Raw genomic sequence first — 21,075 nt, forward strand, 5'->3', positions numbered from 1 at the left:
ACACACACACACACACACACACACACACACACACACACACACACACACACACACACACACACACACACACACACACACACACACGCATGCACGCACGCGCGCACACACACATACACACACACACACACACACACACACACACACACACACACACACACACACACACACACACACACGGATGTTCAAACAAGATGGTGCTGAGTTGCAACTAGGGGGTGGTCCGAAGGGGGGCCCGTGGCCCCCGTCTGGTAGGCAAAAGAAATTACAATAAAGGAAGTAATTTGCTGTAATTTCCTGCAACTTGTAAACATAATTTCAATAAAATAGCAAACAAATGTTCCAAATAAGTTATTTATTTAAGTACAGTGTATAATGTATAAGCTGGCCCCAGGCTTTCACTGCTTTTTCATAGATTTTTATAAACACATGGTGGCGCTGGCGTGTGGTCATACCGTCGCCTCGCCCCTATACCATCGTTTAGGGAAAACCTTGCACACAGACTAGTGGTCGACCCATATGGGGTTTCCAATGGCTGATATTTAGAGCAATTCTTTTTATTAATTAGATTAGATTCAAATGTATTGTCATTATATTACGAAAATAAATTTGGCATCCAATCAGAGTGCAAATGTAACAGTAAAGTTAATATACAATGTACAGGTGATTAAACTGGGCATAAAATATATAAATGAGTACTACGGAGTATAGTGCTAATCAGATGTATGTACAGAGTTGTAGTATTAATATGTACAGTGATACAGGTATAAAGACACTGTGGTAGTAAGTCATACTGGCCAGCAGCGTAACTAGTAAGAGTAGATAAGGGATATGTACAGATATAGATATAGTATCTACAGACATGTAAAAAGATTACGATACTGCATTGGGGTGTAATGAGTATGATCTTGACTTGCCCCCCCCCCCCCCCCCCCCCCCCCCCCCCCCCAGGTGTCGGACACCCTGTCGGACTGCAGGAAGCACCTGACCTGGGTGGTGGCCGTGCTGCAGGAGGTGGCTGCTGCCGGGGCTCAGATGATCGCCCCGCTGGGCGAGCAGGAGGGGCTGTCCGCCCTCAAGCTGGAGGACGTCGCCTTCAAGGCGGGAGAGCAGGTACATGCGGTGCTATCACACGGCCCCTCTCTCTTCCAAGAGCTACCCTGGACGTTATAAACAGGGTCTCTGCGGGGTATTAAAAAGTCTTAAGAAGTATTAAATTAATAAAATCGAATTAATTGGCACAGGTATTACTTTTTTGCGGGGGCTGTCGGGAGATTAAATAATATTAAATATATTTTTTTGTGATAAAATTTCTTTTTATTTTCCATTTTTCAAATAAACACAGCACAACATAATACAGTAACAACAACAATAATACACAAGACATCACAGGACAGTATTTCAACAATAATAATCATAATAATAACAAGACAATTAGAAATAATAAATACAGAATATCAAAACTTCAATAATATTAACTAATACCGGGCGGCTAGGTGGTGTAGTGGGCAAGGCGCTCGCCACCAATGCAGGAGACGCTGGGTTCGAGCCCAGCTCTCCGCATTGCTATCAGCTTGGCTGGTCGTTCATACTAATACAATTGGCAGTATTAGGGGGTGGGAAGCTGATGGGTGGGGATCGGACGTTGTGGACAGCGACTCCTACAGGTCGGTTGGTGCGCCTGCGCAGCAGAATCAGGAAGCGACGGGGGCGGCGTGTCCCTCCCACGCAGACCCCCGCCGCTGAGAGATCGCGCTGTGCAGGTGAAAAGATGCGACGGCTGCTTCCTCGAGTACCGGAGGGGACATGTGATGTAAGGCTTCGTCCACATTGCAGCCGGCCTGTGGGAGGCATGGCCTAACAACGTTCGAGACAGGGGAGGGTAGAATTGGACGATACGAAATTGGGATGGGAGAAAAATAGAAAATGGGAGAAAAAAGTAGATACAAAAAAAAGTGTTGTTGAAACCTGCAGATACCCTGTATAAAGGATAAATACAATCAAAATATGCAGTTTTTTTATTCAGTGGTTGACGTGATAAAGGGTATATCCTTCGATTTAATTTGAGTCCCTATCAGCATTCATTGTGCATCCCTCTTAGTCAGCATTCGGTTTAGTACAAAGGAGGAGGTCAAATGGCAGATGTGAATACAACCTTTTATAAACCTTTTCAGTGGAATTCTGTTGCTAGGGGAACAGCTTGGACCCAAGCGTATGTCCTGCCAGTTATTGATATTAGCAAACACCATAACAGGAAATAAACGAGGGTCCATTTACAATGTTTACGTTGTCAAGTTATAAAATGTCTATACAGCGTCTGTGGCAGTTATTTTCGGTCAGTAGCAAGTCATGTCGTTTCTCACATGTTGTTACTCTCTCCAGATCTACGGGACCCAGGGCGCGAACCCCTACGAGTGCCTGCGCCAGTCCTGCAGCATCGTCATAGCGACCATGAACAAGATGGCCACTGCGATGCAGGAGGGAGAGTATGACTCAGAGAAGCCTCAGAACAAGGTGATCATTTAGGAAGCGACTCGCTGTTTCACTATTGAATAAAGAAACACTTGTCACGGTTTACCTTTACAAATCAGATGTGCCCCAGTCTTTGTTAAAGACTCACTTCTTCTCACTGACTTTTCATTCAGGTTGAGCCGTACATAAGATAATATAAGATATTCCTTTATTGATCCCCTTGGGGAAATTCAGGCATCATAGCAGCAGGTGGGGGGGGTGGGGGGGGGGGGGGGGGGGGGGGGGGGGGTACAGGTAGTAAAAACAACACAAGCTGTGTAAACAAATAAGTCAATATAATTTACTATCTAACTAACTGAAATATACAGTATTCACAGTATCACAGTATTCACATAAGGTGCAGTATGCATAAATACGGTAGTGGTATTGTCCTCCTTGGGTTCCTATTAGTTCTAGTTGGATGTCTGGCAGCAGTCCCTGCCCACTGTTGTGGAGCCTGATGGCCGCTGGTATGAAGGACTGTCCGAGGCGGTTAGTTGAGTGTCGGGGGGGGGGGGGGGGGGTATGAGTCTGTGGCTGAACGTGCTTCTCATCCTGACTAGCTCGTCGTAGAGGGGGTGGGAGGGATTCTCCAGGATAGCAGCCAGCTTCCTTCTCATCCCCCTCTCTGCCATCACCTCTAGTCTGACCAGCTCGACTCCCACCACGGAGCTAGCCTTCCTCACCAGCTTGTTGAGTTTGTTGGTGTCCCTCGAGTTGGTGTAGCATACGTGCTTCCATTTTATATTGTATTTGTATTGTTATACTGTATGTGTAGTACTGTTTACAGTACTATTTCCTTTATTAGTATTGTATTTACAGTACTTTAGTACTTTATATTGTGCAGCACTTTGGTCAACCTTGGTTGTTTTTAAATGTAGATATAGAAATCTGACCTTGACCATGACCTCATCACCACTGTTCTGACCTCTGACCTTGTTCTGACCCGTTAGAACCCGCCCCCGGTGGAGCTGCGTGCGGCGGCCCTGCGTGCAGAGATCACGGACGCAGAGGGCCTGGGGATGAAGCTGGAGGACAGAGAGACCATCATCAAGGAGCTGAAGAAGTCCCTCAAGATCAAGGTGGGAAGAGAGAGAGAGAGAGAGAGAGAGAGAGAGAGAGAGAGAGAGAGAGAGAGAGAGAGAGAGAGAGAGAGAGAGAGAGGCGAGACCCCGTTTAGATGTGACAATAACTCAGCTCGGCTCAGTGGGTAGGCCATTGCACCAGTGGCAGCCTTAAAGGAACACACCAATATTATGGGTATTAATTAATGTGCTTCCCGTCAGACAAGAAGATAGACACCAAATTTGTGTTCAGTAGAAAGCTAGCCTAGCTTAGCACAAATAGCTAGCGTAGCTATTGGCCAAAAACACCTCCTCTCACAGAGTTTTAAGCTATAGGCTAGTGCAGTGGTCCGTACAGTAAAAGGCTCTATTGACCCGTTGTTGTGTGTCGTCATCAGGGAGAGGAGCTGAGCGAGGCAAGCGTCCGTCTCAGTCTGCTGGAGAAGAAGCTGGACAGCTCGTCCAAAGACGCGGACGAACGCGTCGAGAAGATCCAGACCCGACTGGACGAGACACAGACGCTGCTCAAGAAGAAGGAGAAGTAAGAATGTTCTCAAAATAAACAACATTTGAATATGATGGAAGTCAATGCAGCACTCGCAGATATACTGTGGTCACACTGGACACCTTTTTGAACACGCCTGTGCCTGGCTTTCAATGGTTCTGTCACCTCCTCCAAACTACTCGAATTTTTTGAAGCGACACTTTTTCGCATGCTCTCAGTTGAAAAGGTTTCAACTTTAGGCACAGAGCGCACCAACGTCAATGTCACCTTCTTGCCGACGGACCGATCAAATCAACAGAGCGGAGGGATTATAAATATGAGATATCTGAAGAGACAGCAAAACAAACCAATCAATAATGGAGTATAAGTTGATTTGGCAGTTTCAGACAAACCTTGTTTGTACGAGGAAGTCTTACCAGAACCGAGATATGATCAGCAACACCTGGAGGGATGTGAGCAGTAATGTATGTAACTTACAGTATGTAACGTTAGCTGAGGTAGCAATGGTAACCAGTGGTCTCGCTCGTTGCGCCCCCTGTGCACTTTCCATTCTCTTATGTACACCGCTGTGCCTCGCGTTTGAGTGCAAGAAAAAGGCGTCCAATGTGATCACAGTCCAATGGCCTGGAGCAGTAGTCTGCAAATAGGGCTATTTTAGAATGAGTGGGAGTGACCTCCCCTGTGTTGGCAGAAATTATAGAAGGTATCATCCTTGTTAACGACAGTGGCTCAGGAGGTAGAGTGGTGGTCGTCTGGTAATCGGAAGGTTCCCGGTTCGATTCCCGCTCCTCCTCGAGCGGCGTGTCGATGTGTCCTTGAGCAAGACACCCCGAATTGCTCCCGATGAGCAGGTTGGCACCTTGCATGGTCGCCGTCAGTGTGTGAATGTGAATTGGTGAAATGTGAGGAGCAAAATTGTAAAGCACTTTGGATAAAAGCTGCTATATAAAACACACCATTTACCATTTACCAAAGCGACCACCCGCTCCGTCAGACCCTGCCCTCCGTTCCCCCCCATAACACTTAGCGCTAGTCGGGTCAATAACAGCGCGGCGCGGTCCTCTCTCCAGGGAGTTCGAGGAGACCATGGACGCCCTGCAGGCCGACATCGACCAGCTGGAGTCGGAGAAGGCGGAGCTGAAGCAGCGAATCAGCAGCCAATCAAAGATGACCATCGACGGGCTGCGAGGCACCTCCCCCTCGGGCATCGCCTCCATGATGACAGGGATGACTGGGGGTGAGTGGGAGAAACCACGCGAGAGGCTCTTCCAGACCATAGAATAGTGAATAGAATAGAAGTACTTTACTGATCCCGAGGGATATTCCGCACCACAGATCGCTCACAATGAACATTCAGTTAGTCAAAAATCTAAAATAAGAATAGGAATGAGAATAAATATAAAAATACAGTCAGAGATATACATTCTAAAATATACAGTCCGAAGATATACAGTAATATACAGTCAAATGTCAAAAGTAAATGTCCAGGAAGGTATACCTATAGTAAAATGTAAATGTACAGGAAGATATACAGGATTTACTCTGTGCTCAGTGAGGCAGACTGTTGCTATACTTGTGGTTTCACTATGGTTTTAGCTGCAGCTAGCATTTATCATCCAGGTTAGGGTGCCAATTAGGGTACCGCCTGTGTATACTGTTACTTTTACTCATAGTATATATTCAAATTCTTTATTGCCTATATTTATTGAAATGTATAATATAACCGATAGGGCATACAGACCCTCATCTGCATAATTCTTCTCATATTCTATATGCAGTTAGTTATATTGTTACGTTTATTTTTTCTCATATCTTTATATTCAGATTACATTTTATTACGTATAGTTATGTCTTTCTACTATTACCCTGCCCATACCGGCACCCCCCCCCCCCCCTCCCCCCTCCCTGCTATGACGCCTGAATTTCCCCCAAGGGGATCAATAAAGGAAAATCTTATCTTAGGTGACAGAGGAAAGACTGACAGAGCAGATAAAACACAACAGTTTGGAGTTTGATGCCTTTCGTTACCATAGAGACAACAGAAACCGTCTGCAAAACGTAAACGCCAAACGTCGCGCGACACCTTTACTTCCGTTGATTGACAGTTGTCAAACGTGTCGAGCTCCCTAGCAATAAATCGGCCATAACTGCATATGAATGAACATACACATGCGTGTGCAGTGGTATCCATGACAGCGGTCCCCCATGCTGCATCATCTGTCCTGCATTAGTTCTGCAGCAGCTGCAGTCTATCGACTTGAACAGACGTTCAATCTTTATTTAATCTCGAAAGATCATTGAGAGCAAGATCTCATTTACAATGACGTGGAGAAATACAACACATGATAAATCCAAAAACAGTGTAGAAACAGAAAGTCAATGAATTAAACATTTAAAATAATTAAAAACAACAGCAGTGTTGTGGTGAAGTGGTTTGCTAGTATTAATGATTTAAACTGATCAAGGGATACTAATGAATTGAGTTTTAAAGTGCGACGCAAAACCTTTCCATGTGTTGGGGGCACAGAAGCTAAAAGCAGATTTTCCTAATTCAGTGCAAACTCTGGTGTGATAATAAGGTCCAGAGCTCCAGTCCAGCGAGGAAGTGATGTAGGCTGGGAGATCACCACTAATGAAGTGATGTAGGGTGAGGAGATCACCAATAATGAAGTGATGTAGGGTGGGGAGATCACCAATAATGAAGTGATGTAGAGTGGGGAGATCACCAATAATGAAGTGATGTAGAGTGGGGAGATCACCAATAATGAAGTGATGTAGGGTGGGGAGATCACCAATAATGAAGTGATGTAGGGTGAGGAGATCACCAATAATGAAGTGATGTAGGGTGGGGAGATCACCAATAATGAAGTGATGTAGAGTGGGGAGATCACCAATAATGAAGTGATGTAGGGTGGGGAGATCACCAATAATGAAGTGATGTAGGGTGGGGAGATCACCAATAATGAAGTGATGTAGGGTGGGAGATCACCAATAATGAAGTGATGTAGGGTGGGGAGATCACCAATAATGAAGTGATGTAGGGTGGGGAGATCACCAATAATGAAGTGATGTAGGGTGGGGAGATCACCAATAATGAAGTGATGTAGGGTGGGGAGATCACCAATAATGAAGTGATGTAGGGTGGGGAGATCACCAATAATGAAGTGATGTAGGGTGGGGAGATCACCAATAATGAAGTGATGTAGGGTGGGGAGATCACCAATAATGAAGTGATGTAGGGTGGGGAGATCACCAATAATGGCTTCATACAGAAACAGATGCCAGTGCAATTCATGTCACAAAAAGTCACGACAAGTCACGACACTGTCACAACAAGTCACGACACTGTCACAACAAGTCACGTCACTGTCACAACAAGTCACAACAAGTCACGACACTGTCACAACAAGTCACGTCACTGTCACAACAAGTCACAACAAGTCACGACACTGTCACAACAAGTCACGACACTGTCACAACAAGTCACCTTATGTCACAACAAGTCACGACACTGTCACAACAAGTCATGACACTGTCACAACAAGTCACAACACTGTCACAAGTCACAACACTGTCACAACAAGTCATGACACTGTCACAACAAGTCACAACACTGTCACAACAAGTCATGACACCTAAATGAACAACAATTTACCAAACGGTTCCTCTTGGCGATGGGGCTGTGGTATTACAGTGGGACTCCTACATCATATGGATTTCTCAGCTACTGTATGTTCATACTTGTAAATATCTGGTGAATCTTCAGCCCCACACGGCTCATACATTTCCTCTCCTGACCCTAATACTCTCTCTCTCCCCTGTTCTCTATCTCTCTCTATGTCGCTTCCCTTTGACCTATAACCTACAGAGGAGCAAAAAGGTACAGGCGCGCTCGTAGTGACTTGTCTTTGACCCTGCATGCTGTTTCGTGTGTCCGCTGTGTCGAGAACACTAACCAAACCATTCACTAAGTTTGATTTGTGTGATTTATATTTTGAATTCTTCTTTCTTCGATTCTTCTAGTTCTAGATGTGTGATTTTTGTCCTCATCCGTTTGATTGACATCAAAAATCAAAACATGTTTTTTTTTTTTTTTTTTTTTAATATACATACCAGTACATGCGTTTTGATTATTTGTACCTAGCGTGTGTATCTAATATAGGTTGTGTATGTTATTGTCCCCGGCAGCGAGCATGGTGTCCGGCGTGGGTCCTGGATCAGGCGTCCAGGTGATCGACTCCCCGCTGCTGACTCAGCAGATCGAAGTGCAGCGACTCAGCATAAAACACCTGAAGAACGAGAACAACTGGCTGAAGGTGCGTCTCTCCGTCTGCCGTCTCGTAGATTAGATTCAAATGTATCGTCATTGGGGCGGCTAAGTGGCGCAGTGGGCAAGGCGCTCGCCACTAACGCAGGAGATGCTGGGTTCGAGCCCAGCTCTCGCCGTTGCTTCCGGCTTGGCTGGTCGTTCATACTAATACAATTGGCAGTGTTAGGGGGTGGGAAGCTGGTGGGTGGGGATCGGACGTCGTGGACAGCGACTCCTACAGGTCGGTTGGTGCGCCTGTACAGCAGAATCAGGAAGTATCGGGGGCGGCGTGTCCCTCCCACGCAGACCCTCGCCACTGAGAGACACGTGATGCAAGGCTTCGTCCACATTGCAGCCGACCAGTGGGAGGCATGGTCTAGCAACTTTCGAGACAGGGGAGGGGAGAATTGAATAATACGAAATTGGGATGGAAGAAAATAGAAAAATGGGGAGAAAAAAGTAGGTAAAAAAAAATAATGTATTGTCATTACATTGGCATCCTAACCTAGAGTGCAAATGTAACAGTAAAGTGCAATAGTAATATACAATGTACAGGTGATTAAACTGGGTATCTAATATATGAATTAGTGTACTACTGAGTATTGGGCGGGGGGGGGGGGAGAAAACCATGTATCTCCAAAAGGGGTTATGACTCGTCGTGCCATGTCCTGCGTACACAGACATTTATCCTGTTCTTCATATCTGTGTTTGTTTTGGGTGTGTTTATCCACAACTATCTTGGCAACAGTTTGAGTTAAGAGCCATGGAATGAAAACCACACTGAAAGAACCAATATTGACTTTGTCTTCAAGTTGCCAGTCCGTGATGTTCACAGCTGCTCAATTACTCACTTAAATCATCTTTATTCCTCGTGGAACATTCGTTTCATCATCACCAGTTACCGTGGTAACAGCGGCGGGGCATGTGAAATTAACTGTAAATATTCCCCTGCCGTACGTCTTCCCGTCTCTCCCCTCCCCAGGCGGAGAAGATGCGCGCCCAGCTGGCGTCTCTGCCCCCCCTCCGTGTGGCCAAGCTGCCCTCCAGAGACGGAGGTCGCCCGGAGGTGCTCTCTAGCGCCCTCTATCGCAAGACAGACCAGCTCCTGGAGACGCTCCTGCAGATGAGCGCCAACGTCAAGGTGGTGGACATCACCGGGAAGTCTCCAGGTACCGTGACGCTTACACCCCGGGCACTTTAGCAGACGAGACTCATCAATTAAAGCTGTAGCCCTATTTTCAGAAATTTCGCCTACAGGTACAACATGCCCAAGTAAATGGAACATTGCTCCACTTCTACAAGGTCAATTTGCATGTTCTTGGTATCTAGGGACATCTAGGGACCTGGGTAGCCAGCTAGCTTGCTTGTTGGATTATCTCACATTCGCTATTAAGTAGAAAAGATAAAGATCAGCTCTACCTGGCGGCTACGTGGCGTAGTGGGCAAGGCGCTTGCCACGAAATGCTGGAGACGCTGGGCTCGCCTGTTCGAGCCCAGCGCTCCACATTTGCTTTCAGTTTAGCTGGTCGTCCGTACTAATACACATTGGCCGTATTAGGGGGTGGGAAACTGATGGGTGGGGATCGGGCGTTGTGGACAGCGACTCCTACAGGTCGGTTGGTGCGTCTGCGCAGTAGAATCAGGAAGTGTCGGGGGCAGCGTGAGCCTCCCACGCGTTACTCCTCGCCACTGAGAGATCGAGCTGCGCAGGTGAAAAGATGCGACTGCTGTTACCTCAAGTACCGGAGGGGACTTGTGCTATGTATGACTTAGGGCCCGCGTCCACCTAGCGCATATTTAGGACCGCACGCGTCTGTTTTCAATGTATTACAATGGGGAGGGAGCGCATGCGGCCCCATGCGGCCGCCTCTAGGAAGTGCGCTGCCGTCGGCTTCTTTTTTCAGCGCCTTTATGCGGCCGCACAAGCCAGAGAGTTGAAACTGGCTGAACTTTTCTAGAGCGGTGCGCCGAGCGCATATTCAAACAACCAATCACAGCCAGTCATCTACCACTCTGCTTGTAACCTGACACCGGAGCTGCCTGCCTGTCTGGCTGTCTCCACACAGACCATTGAGATCCGCGACAAAACTAATAATAATAACTACACGAATACACTACTAAAAAGCTAATAAAAAGCAAAGGGCGAACTGTGGTGTCAGGCAATAACTATATATATAATTAATATACAATAAAGTTATTCAAATATGCTATAATATGTGCAAAACCGCGGCATGGCTGTAGATTTCTTTCTGTCATCTAAAAGATGCGCGTCAAGCCAGCTCTGCCGGCGCACTCCCAGCATGTTTCACGGAGAAATATGCGCTAGGTGGACGCGGGCCCTTAGTCCACATTGCAGCCGGCTTGTGGGAGGCAAGAAACAGCGTCCGTGACAGGGGAGGGTTGAATTGGATGATACGAAAATTGGGATGGGAGAAAATATAGAAAAATGGGAGAAAAAGTGGATAAAAAAAAAAAAAATCTGCTCTACCTGTGATTATTAACTCAATCAGCGCCGGAAGCCTGGAGCATAGTTGTTCCTACCACGCCAACGCTCTGAAGGATAGGAATAAGTGGCGGTGTTTGCAGGGCTATATATATATATTTTATATTATAGCTATGGATACAATACTATGGCCCATTTGACATCACCTATCTATCGTTCAATATATGAAAAAGAATAATTTTTTTCGTCAATACGTTTGCGTGTTATACCGTGGTGAATATGAATATAGTTTTAGAGTGAACCTGTCTAATCCCAGAAAACGACGATATACAGTAAAATGTGATTTTCACTAAAAGTGTTGCCATTTCTCGCCTGGACACTCTACTATTTCCAAATCAAATATATAAAATAGGTATTATGTTTCATCATGAATGCATGAAAGGGGGGGGGGGGGGGTGCGTTTTTTTATGCTTTGATCGTCACCAACGGCATACGTTGTGGAGTAACGTTACAGACACGCGTTGCGATCGAGGTGAAATCATGGTTGGATCAAAGCAGGATTGATATCATTTAATCCTTACCTTCACTAAGAGGTACCCCAAAAAGAATATTCCAATTGTCTGATCGCGAGTCCAAGTACTGGTGTCCATCGTGTCGCCAACATAATCCACCACAACAGATGCATCGGAGGCATTTGACGCTTCTCAATGGGATCGGGATACCCGCCCGCCTCGCCCGACAAAGAAAAGTGGGCCCGGAGACATTTGGCCAAGATCGACGCACAGGCCAAGATATAATGTTTCAAAGGGTGCTCGATACTGCCACCTGGGTGGATGTGGCCGGTATTGCACTTTGGCATTCTCAGGATGATTCCCCATGTTAACCCCGAGTCCGTGTTCCTGTAATTAATGGAAATATCTAATAAAAGAAATAACGATGAAAACCCGACTATACTCGGGTCAGGCTCTGAACGGTCGGCGACATAACCCGACTATCATCGGGTCTGGCGTCCAAAGAGTTAAGAGCAGCGGAGCAGACAGGTGCGTGGGGGTATCGCTGCTGGTGTGAACAACCAGGCTACAAATGTCCGTTTTGTGGCGCTTTGATGGTGCTGTGTTTCAGGCCTTAGTCAGAAACACACACAACCAAATGTGTTCACACTTGATCACTCATTCTCTGGTTATTTGTCTTGCAGCAACCCCTGCCGCACAGCTTCTGGAGCAGACGGCTAGACTACAGTCCCTGAGTGACACCCTGGACAGACTGAAGGTACAGACAGACACACAAACACATTCTTGCAATACTTTTTTTTGTATCCACTTTTTCTCCTCTTTTTCAATTTTTCTCCCATCCCAATTTAGCCGTGCCAATTCTCCCCTCCCCTGTCTTGATCGTTGCTCGCATGTGCCCCCCCACTGGCCGGTTGTAGGGAGGATAGAAGCCCATCGCATGTCCCCTCCGATACATGTGTAGGCAGCCAGTCGCATCCTTTCACCTGCCAGCGCGGACTCTCATTTGGCGAGGAGTAACGTGTAGGAGGCTCACACTGCCCCCGCCATTTTCCTGTCTCTGCTGTGCAGGCGCCCCAACCGACCTGTAGGAGTCGCTGTTTACAACGTCCAGATTACCATCCATCGACTTCCCACCCGCTAACTCTGCCAATTGAGTTAGTATGACGGCCGGTCCAAGCCGGAGGCAATGCCGACAGCCGGATTCGATAGCGGTGTCTCATGCGTTGGTGACGAGCGCAATGTCCGCTGCGCCACCCAGCCGCCATTACATTCTTGCAATACTTGAACCAATGAACACATGTTAATGGTTATACAGTAGCAAAGCAACAACACAATCATTACACCCCTGCTCACCATGAACATTCAAGAGGGGGATGTCGAAACATGTTTAGAAATATCGAAATATAAAAGAGAAGTTTAAGACTTGTTTAAAAGTATCATGGTGGGTTGATTGAGTAATTGTATAAATGATTCGGGAGTCATAGCAGCATGGGGATGGGCAGGGTAATAGTAGAAAGACATAAATATAGGTGATCAAATGTTATCTGAATATAAAAATATGAGAAAGATAAACACCATGATACTCTTTTTCACAAGATCCCACCTCTCACTCATCTATCACCTCTTCCAGGATGAAGTGGCAGAACATGTCGTCAACCAACAGCCTGGAGCTCGAGTCTCGTCCGATTTCGCCACGTTTCCCTCGAACTCTTTTGTAAAGGTAAGAGCACCACTAGGATACTTACATTTTGCAGTAGCTTGCTAGTAGTTCAACTAAATAAAAATTGGCATAGTGACTCAATAACTTAAAATTTTTTATTTTGAGGTGTAGTTTTTATTTGAGTAGCATTCTTATACAATCATGGGATGTCCGATATTATCGGCCGATATCGGCATTAAAATGTGATATCGGATTTTTTTTTTTACATTTCTATAACCTTTATTTACCCAGGCAAGCAAGTAAGAACAAATTCAGATTTGATTTATTGTCAAAAGTATGCATAATGTTGTGTTAATTCCACAACAAGAGATATGTAATGTTAATTACCTGAAATTATTAAATGTTTGGGGGGGGGGGGGGGGGGAACCCTGCATATATCGGTATCGGTTGATATCGGTATCGGAAATTAAGAGTTGGACAATATTGGTATATCGGTATTGGTAAAAAAGCCAATATCGAGCATCCATGTCACTTAATTTTACGTTATATATATAATAATTTTGTGTTACATTAAAGATGTACCTTTTATAAACTAAACTAAATAAAAGCTTGAACTACTTTTTCCAATCAACTTTAGTTAACCAACTATATTTCTCCTTCCCCGGGAGGCAACAGTTGTGATGTGTGTAGAGGATCAAGAAAAGAGGGCAGGGTTTGCCGTAGCCGGCCCGTTGGTAGCTTGTAAAACAGCTTTTCAGAGTAGCTTCTCATAGGGGAGCGTAGGGGCGGTAGTTTAGGTCGAGTCCAAGACACCGGTTAAAGTTGTACCTTTTCATAACTGAATAAGAAAAAGCTGTCTTAACCCTTTCCCTGTCGACAATCCACAGGTTAACCCTTTCACTGCCACACGACAGAAGGTTGTGTGATACTAGTAAAGGGTTAACCTTCTGTCGTGTGGCAGTGAAAGGGCTAACAATAAAACTATGTTTACTAAATGAACACAGACAACAACCTAACACGTTGTACCTCCTCCTCCTACCCCCCAGGCCAAGGAGGAGAAGAGGGGCGAGACGGTGCTGGTGGGTCGGGTCATGATCCCGTGCTCCCGGGGTCAGGAGCAGGTCCACCGCCTCGTCCTGTCGCAGACCGAGCTCCAGAAGGTGCATCGCCTCCTGCTGACCTAGACGCCGGCCGCCTGCCCCCCCCTGTCGATCCTGCCTCCGCACCACCCCACTCAGAACCCACCCAACCCACCCCCCCCAGACCCAGACCCTCACCCCAGTGGTCGCTGTGTCCACCTCAGGGCCAAACATGGCTGCCCAACTTATACCACTCAAATTCCTTCGGCACATCGTTGTTAAAAGAGATGATTCGTCATCTGGGTGACGGTGTCTTATTGAAGAAAGTATGTTTCTTTTTGCTTACATTTTTTGACAAGCCCTACTTAAAGCCACATCCAAAGGCTGGCATTTCCTTTGGCACTTTGTTGTTGAAAGAAACAGGTGAGCTGGGCGACGTCAGTTGTTTTTACAAATAAATCCTGGTGTGTGTTCCTTAGGTCAAACACGGCATAGTAGGCCAAGACATTGGATGTTCGTCCACGTGTTCATATCTTATACCGTTGCATATGTTACAGTATGTTATATATATCGTCGCTGCTGCCGATGCCACCACATGCAAAGCGCTCGTGACCGTGTCTTATATTATATAACCCGACGTTACCTGGCGTCGCTCCGTTTTGTCACTCGACTCGTCTTAAAAAGGGAAGCGACGATGACGTTTCACTGCGAAACGATAGTAGTGGGCATTTCACGGCGGTTCGGTTGGAACGGAAAACCCAGCGAGGCGTCGGCCGTCGCAGACCGCACGGGACAAGAATAGCAAACAAAGGGATCTATGAAATGTTGGTGAAATGTTTCGCTTTTTAACAGATTTTAATCATGTTTATTTACAAAAAAAAATAAGACAATTTCAAACCCAGCGTTACTTTGAAAGTTGTTTGTCGTATGAAGCATTATATGGTTTAAATTATTTAGTATTTATTGCACTTTGTTATACGGTCTTATTATCTTACACGCTCGGTATATATAACGTAAGTAATGTAAACTGATTAGAAAACCTCAACTATCCTACGGACTTGTGCTACATTGGTGAGGTGAGACTTGTTTTGCCGTGTAGATTTAACCTTAATCCCTATAGCCTTAAACTGCAGAGAGCCTTGTGGTCTACAGAGTACAGACTGGCCACCGGCCTTCTTTTCCATTCGTCTTCAGAACCAAACCTCGATTAATTACAGCAAAACTACATCTTTGCCAAAAGACTCCTTACTTCATCACATTTGCCATCGCTTCGTTCGGAAAGGCTTGGTTTTAATAATCCATGCTTAAATGTCTTATTTACTGCATTGTTAAGACTATTTATTTATAGTTATTACACAGTATTTATCTACTGTAGTAGCATGACATGTTTTTTCTTTTTTTATTCTTTCATTGATGGGCATAGTGCATCTACAGGGTAACTATCTTGGAGGGGAAATTATAGACATGTTTTTTCCGATTGTCAGTCATTATTTGGACACTATCTCTGTGCTTCCCAAAAGGGAACAACTTGGTGATGGAAACCTGCAGCCTGTGTAACCTGTCCCAGTGGAATCTGGGGAGACCCGTATGTTTTTCCAAGCGTCCCTAGGGCCGTCCTGGGCCGATTAAGATTAAAGGTGTTGCAAGTGAACATTTTAATAAAGTTAAAATAAGTTGTCTACACACTACAGTACATGTTAAAATAATAGCTCTACATTCTGACAGCCATCACTGATATAGATCGTCTGGTCAGTAACATGGGTCTTCCAGTCCCTCCGCTCTGCAGTAAACACAAAATAGATTTTCTGGAATGCTGTTCCTACTTTATCCAATCAGGAGAGAGAACTGTAGAGCAATTTAACACTTATTTAAACAAGAAAATACCACTTACAGCACCTTTAATAGTCAGGATTTTGTAGACAAATCGATTTAAATCGACAAATCTGTACAATTGTGTTTCGGCTAAGGCCAATGGATCAGTGGGCTAAGAGGGGTCAGCTCTGCTTCAGGACCTGCAGGGAGCGCTGCTGTCCTTCTACAGTACGTTCCAAACATTACCGGTTTCCCAGATCAGTCCCAGTGTTGCTTCCTGCTCTCACCACTGTAACCAACGGATCAATAAAGACATGAATGCCAGTGTTTCTTTGTCAATCGTCAACTTTTTAAATAATTCTCTCTGCCAAGAGAGGTCTGGAGAAAGTCACAGTATAAGAAGTTGTTAAAACGCCGACCCACACATCAATGCAAAATATAAAAAAGGGGTATCTAAAACATGGCTGTGTTTTGTTCTACGTCCGGTAGGGGTCTCTAAAACATGGCTGTGTTTTGTTCTACGTCCGGTAGGAGTCTCTAAAACATGGCTGTGTTTTGTTATAACTCCGGTAGGGGGTATCTAAAACATGGCTGTGTTTTGTTCTACGTCCGGTAGGGGGTATCTAAAACATGGCTGTGTTTTGTTCTACGTCCGGTAGGGGTCTCTAAAACATGGCTGTGTTTTGTTCTACCTCCGGTAGGGGTCTCTAAAACATGGCTGTGTTTTGTTATAACTCCGGTAGGGGGTCTCTAAAACATGGCTGTGTTTTGTTCTACCTCCGGTAGGGGGTATCTAAAACATGGCTGTGTTTTGTTCTACCTCCGGTAGGGGGTATCTAAAACATGGCTGTGTTTTGTTCTACCTCCGGTAGGGGGTATCTAAAACATGGCTGTTTTGTTATAACTCTGGTAGGGGGTATCTAAAACATGGCTGTGTGTGAGACCTAATTTGATGTGAATTACCCTTTTATTGACCGGAAGCCAGTTTAGTTGCCTAAAGAAAGTTGGCCCTAGGTGAGTGCGTGGAGGTAGCTTAAAGACTACTCGCCCTGAGTGGGAGTTGAACCCTGGTCTCCCGTGCCGCGGGCGGCATCACAGACCACTGTACCAAGAGGTGAATTCACTTCTTGCTACTGGGTCTGGACTCTGGATGCCTCTGGGGAGTGAGTTTTACTTGCAGTACCGCTTAACGTCCACAGTCACTTCACTATACAAGTCCCTCGTGACTGTGGATAGACATGCGGTACCTCCGTTACATATGGATATTTGTGAAAAAGGTCTTAGTATGCACTCTGCTACTATGTGAAAAAGCTTAGTATGCACTCTGCTACAAAGGAATCTACCGTGCCTATATTATTACCTACTATAATAATAATAATAATAGATCAAATGTATATAGCGCCTTTCATAGAACCCAAGGTCGCTTCACAATCAGGACAAAAAATAGGGCAAGGAAAATAGGGGGGGGGGGAAAGGGGGGATGAGGGAAGGTAAGGGATAATGGACCTAATCTAATCTAAACTAACTGATGGGGAAAAGCCTTGGTGAAGAGGTGTGTTTTTAGAGCGGATTTGAAGGTGTCCAGGGTTGGGGCGTTGCGGATTTCGGGGGGGGGGGGGGTTGAGAGTTCCAGAGGGTAGGGGACGCCACGCTGAAGGCTCTGTCCCCAAAAGTCTGTAACCTATGCTAATATGCAAGTCTGTAGCACTCAAGTTCGACACTGTTTGACGAACAATGTTACTTACCCTTAGCTGTAAGAGTTGTACCCTTCCTGCTGACTTGTTGTACAGAACTTGTGCTAAATTGTGCAAAAAAAATTGCTAAATATAAATGTAGAAAAGAAGACAATTTAAAGGAGTAAGAAATTCACAGAAATGTGGTTTATTCTTAAATGAAAAACACTAAAACATTGGTCCACAAGTATACTTTAAAAATATCACTTAAGCACCATTTGTTTAAAAAACACTCTTCTTTCTCCTCATAGTTTGGATGCAGCCCATGAACCATTGAACAGAACATTATACATACAGTCTGACTGCCGTGTTACTTTGGTGTATGTTTTTTTTTTCTTTGGACCTGGCTGACACCACGGTTTTGTGTAGAACCAGACATGTGTGTAAGCCAGGGAGTAAGGCTGGTACTGGGAACGCTGATCACCGAGTAACAGAGTATGTATAGGTCTAGAATGTATAGGTCTGAATATGATCCTGTCGCCTCAGATGTCCTTTACACTTATAGTCATTTATCCACCACCTTCCTCCAACATGAGCTTTTATGATACATTTAAGAATGTACTAAGTCAATGTGATTTTAAGAGAGAGGTCATTATAATGGGTGACTTAAATTTGAACTGGGAAGACAAGGCAACAAGGAAGAAGCTCAAGCTAATTACTGACAGTTTTAACTTAACTCAAATGGTTAAAGGCCCAACGTGAATAACAAACAGCACCAGTACTCAGATTGACTTAATATTCACAAATAGACCCGAAAGAATTACAAAAACACACAATATGATAACAGGGCTGTCAAGACCATAATTATGGTGCTGATATCAAGAAAACTAAGCGGTTCAATACAAATGCTGGGAAAAGTGAATCCTTTGGCATTCCAAAACGCAAGCAAGAGAAGTTTAGATTAGCCATACAAAACTTAAACTGGAACGATCTACTGCTTGAAAATGACCTAGAAACAACTAGTCAAGTTTTCACGGAAAAATGACAATCTACAATCAATACATTTTCAATTAGGATAAAACGCAAAAATAAGAAACAGACTCTCCGCCGGGGCGAACGATTTGGTCAAGAAACTAATGAAGGAACGGGACCAATGCTTTAAAAATTGCCACAAAATCAAAGCTGTCTCACGATAGACAAAAAATTGTAATGTTGAGAAACAACATGTTTTAAAGAACCCACAGGTTTAAGGCTTTCACATTGTGATGTACAGTTTTGCGGCTTCACAGGGTCTGTGTGATCAGCATTGATTGGCATCTTCTTCTTCTTCTTTTGAATTTCCGGCAGTGTAGACGCAACATGGCGTATTACTGCCCTCCCCAGCTGATTGGCATCTGCCAAGCACACGATTGGTGATTATCTGGAAAAACAGAGAGGGGGTGTCGAGTAATTAGTCTCATCTGCCGTGGGACCTAGAGATTCCTCGCAACCAAAGGAACTAGCAGGTACCTCAGATAATTTTATTGTCACAGCTTTTTTAAATGTACATACATTCAGAAAAAAACGAGATGCTTATAACTATAAATGTAAACCATAACTATAAACTACAAATAAGCTATAAACTAAAATGGTAAATGGCTGCATTTATATAGCAGCTTTTATCCAAAGCGCTTTACAATTTCTTCTTCACATTTTACACATTCACACACCGACGGCGGAGGCGACCATGCAAGGTGCCAACCTGCTCATCGGGAGCAATTAGGGGTTAAGTGTCTTGCTCAAGGACACTTCGACACGCTGCCCGGGAGGAGCGGGAATCGATCCGGGAACCTCCGGATTACCAGACGACTGCTCTACCTCCTGAGCCACTGTCGCCCCCTATAAACTAAACATAATACACAACGTATATTCTATCTATACAAATTATACTATACTAACTGTATAAATAAACTATTAACTATAGACTAAAGATAATACACAACGTATATTCAATATACAACAAACTGTACAATACAAGGTATATGTTAGCCACAGTGTGTGCTACCTACCTTATTGTAGAGCTGAGCGTTGAGTCTGTAAGAGCAGTACTCTTCTTTCCTCCTCTCCTCCTCTCGCTTCCTCTGCATCTCAGGCAGCTGCTCGTAGATCCTGAAAGAGGACACGGATAGATACTGACGGGAGCTGGCGTGTTTTCATGTAACCTTGGAAATCATATTCTGCACACGGCACACCTCGTCACCTACCCCTTCAGTCTGGTCTTGTTTTCTATCATCCTACAAGCGCTACATTCACCTCTCTGACCTGACCGCCTGTGTGTGTGGGTGTGGGTGTGGGGGGGGGGGGGGGGGGGTTAGTCGTGGCAAAGAGTACATTCATGAATATTAGTATTATTATTTTATTTTTTTATCCACTTTTTCTCCCATTTTTCTATATTTTCTCCCATCCCAATTTCGTATCATCCAATTCAACCCTCCCCTGTCACGGACGCAGTTTCTTGCCTCCCACAAGCCGGCTGCAATGTGGACTAAGTCATACATAGCACAAGTCCCCTCCGGTACTTGAGGTAACAGCAGTCGCATCTTTTCACCTGCGCAGCTCGATCTCTCAGTGGCGAGGAGTAACGCGTGGGAGGCTCACGCTGCCCCCGACACTTCCTGATTCTACGTGCAGGCGCACCAACCGACCTGTAGGAGTCGCTGTCCACAACGCCCGATCCCCACCCATCAGTTTCCCACCCCCTAATACGGCCAATGTGTATTAGTACGGACGACCAGCTAAACTGAAAGCAAATGTGGAGCGCTGGGCTCGAACTGACGAGCCCAGCGTCTCCAGCATTTCATGGCGAGTGCCTTGCCCACTACGCCACGTAGCCGCCCATGAATATTAGTATTTGTTAGCATCTTGCTAAGCGTGGAAGTGGAAGTCGTTAAGAGGGCATGAAGCGTGAATATTGTTAAAGGTGCTATGGATAACATTCAGCCACTAGATTCTCAACAGCGGTTCTCAACAGGGGTGCCACGTTTCCCAAACTCTGGGTCGCAACCCAAAATGGGTCGTGGACCCGTTTTTATTGGGTCGCCAATTTTTTTTTTCTTTTTTTAAGCTGTAGATGTGTTGATTCAGTTTGGCACCACATACTTATGTGAATCTGGGTTTTCTACTCTAGCATACCTGAAAAACAAATACAGAAACAGACTAAATGCTCAGCATGACCTCATAATAGCACTTTCAAAAACCAAGCCCAGAATAGATCTGCTGGTTGAAATCTTCAACCAGCCACATACCTCTCATTAGATTTAATTGTGCCATAGATGAAATATTATACCCCTTCTAGCATGTCAGGTCAGTAGAATTTTTAAATAAGTCAGTACAAATTAATCAGAATGTTGCTCAATGTTGGGGTTTAAGGTTGAGGGACGGAGGTAGGGGGTAAGAAATGGAGAGTTGAAAAAGGGGTGAGAAATAGAAAGGAGAGTAGAACATGTTTGTTTTTAAAAGTGTTACAAAATT

The 21,075-nt window shown here is 45.0% G+C and overlaps 1 protein-coding gene across 1 annotated transcript in view; it reads left to right on the forward strand.

The window, feature by feature from the left end:
- Window positions 1-16,173, forward strand: part of dctn1b (dynactin 1b) — a 113,582-nt gene extending 97,409 nt beyond the window's left edge. Inside the window, exons 19-28 of the mRNA XM_084311599.1 lie at window positions 949-1,110; window positions 2,380-2,511; window positions 3,462-3,590; window positions 3,971-4,113; window positions 5,148-5,314; window positions 8,266-8,393; window positions 9,369-9,555; window positions 12,025-12,098; window positions 12,972-13,061; window positions 14,048-16,173. Coding sequence (XP_084167725.1) covers window positions 949-1,110; window positions 2,380-2,511; window positions 3,462-3,590; window positions 3,971-4,113; window positions 5,148-5,314; window positions 8,266-8,393; window positions 9,369-9,555; window positions 12,025-12,098; window positions 12,972-13,061; window positions 14,048-14,185 — 1,350 coding nt within the window. The 3' untranslated portion in view covers window positions 14,186-16,173. The remainder of the gene's footprint in view (window positions 1-948; window positions 1,111-2,379; window positions 2,512-3,461; window positions 3,591-3,970; window positions 4,114-5,147; window positions 5,315-8,265; window positions 8,394-9,368; window positions 9,556-12,024; window positions 12,099-12,971; window positions 13,062-14,047) is intronic.
- Window positions 16,174-21,075: the final 4,902 nt, after the last annotated feature.

The sequence above is a fragment of the Notolepis coatsorum genome, assembly GCF_963971535.1.
Source record: "Notolepis coatsorum genome assembly, chromosome: 3".
NCBI classification, from domain to species: Eukaryota; Metazoa; Chordata; class Actinopteri; order Aulopiformes; family Paralepididae; genus Notolepis; species Notolepis coatsorum.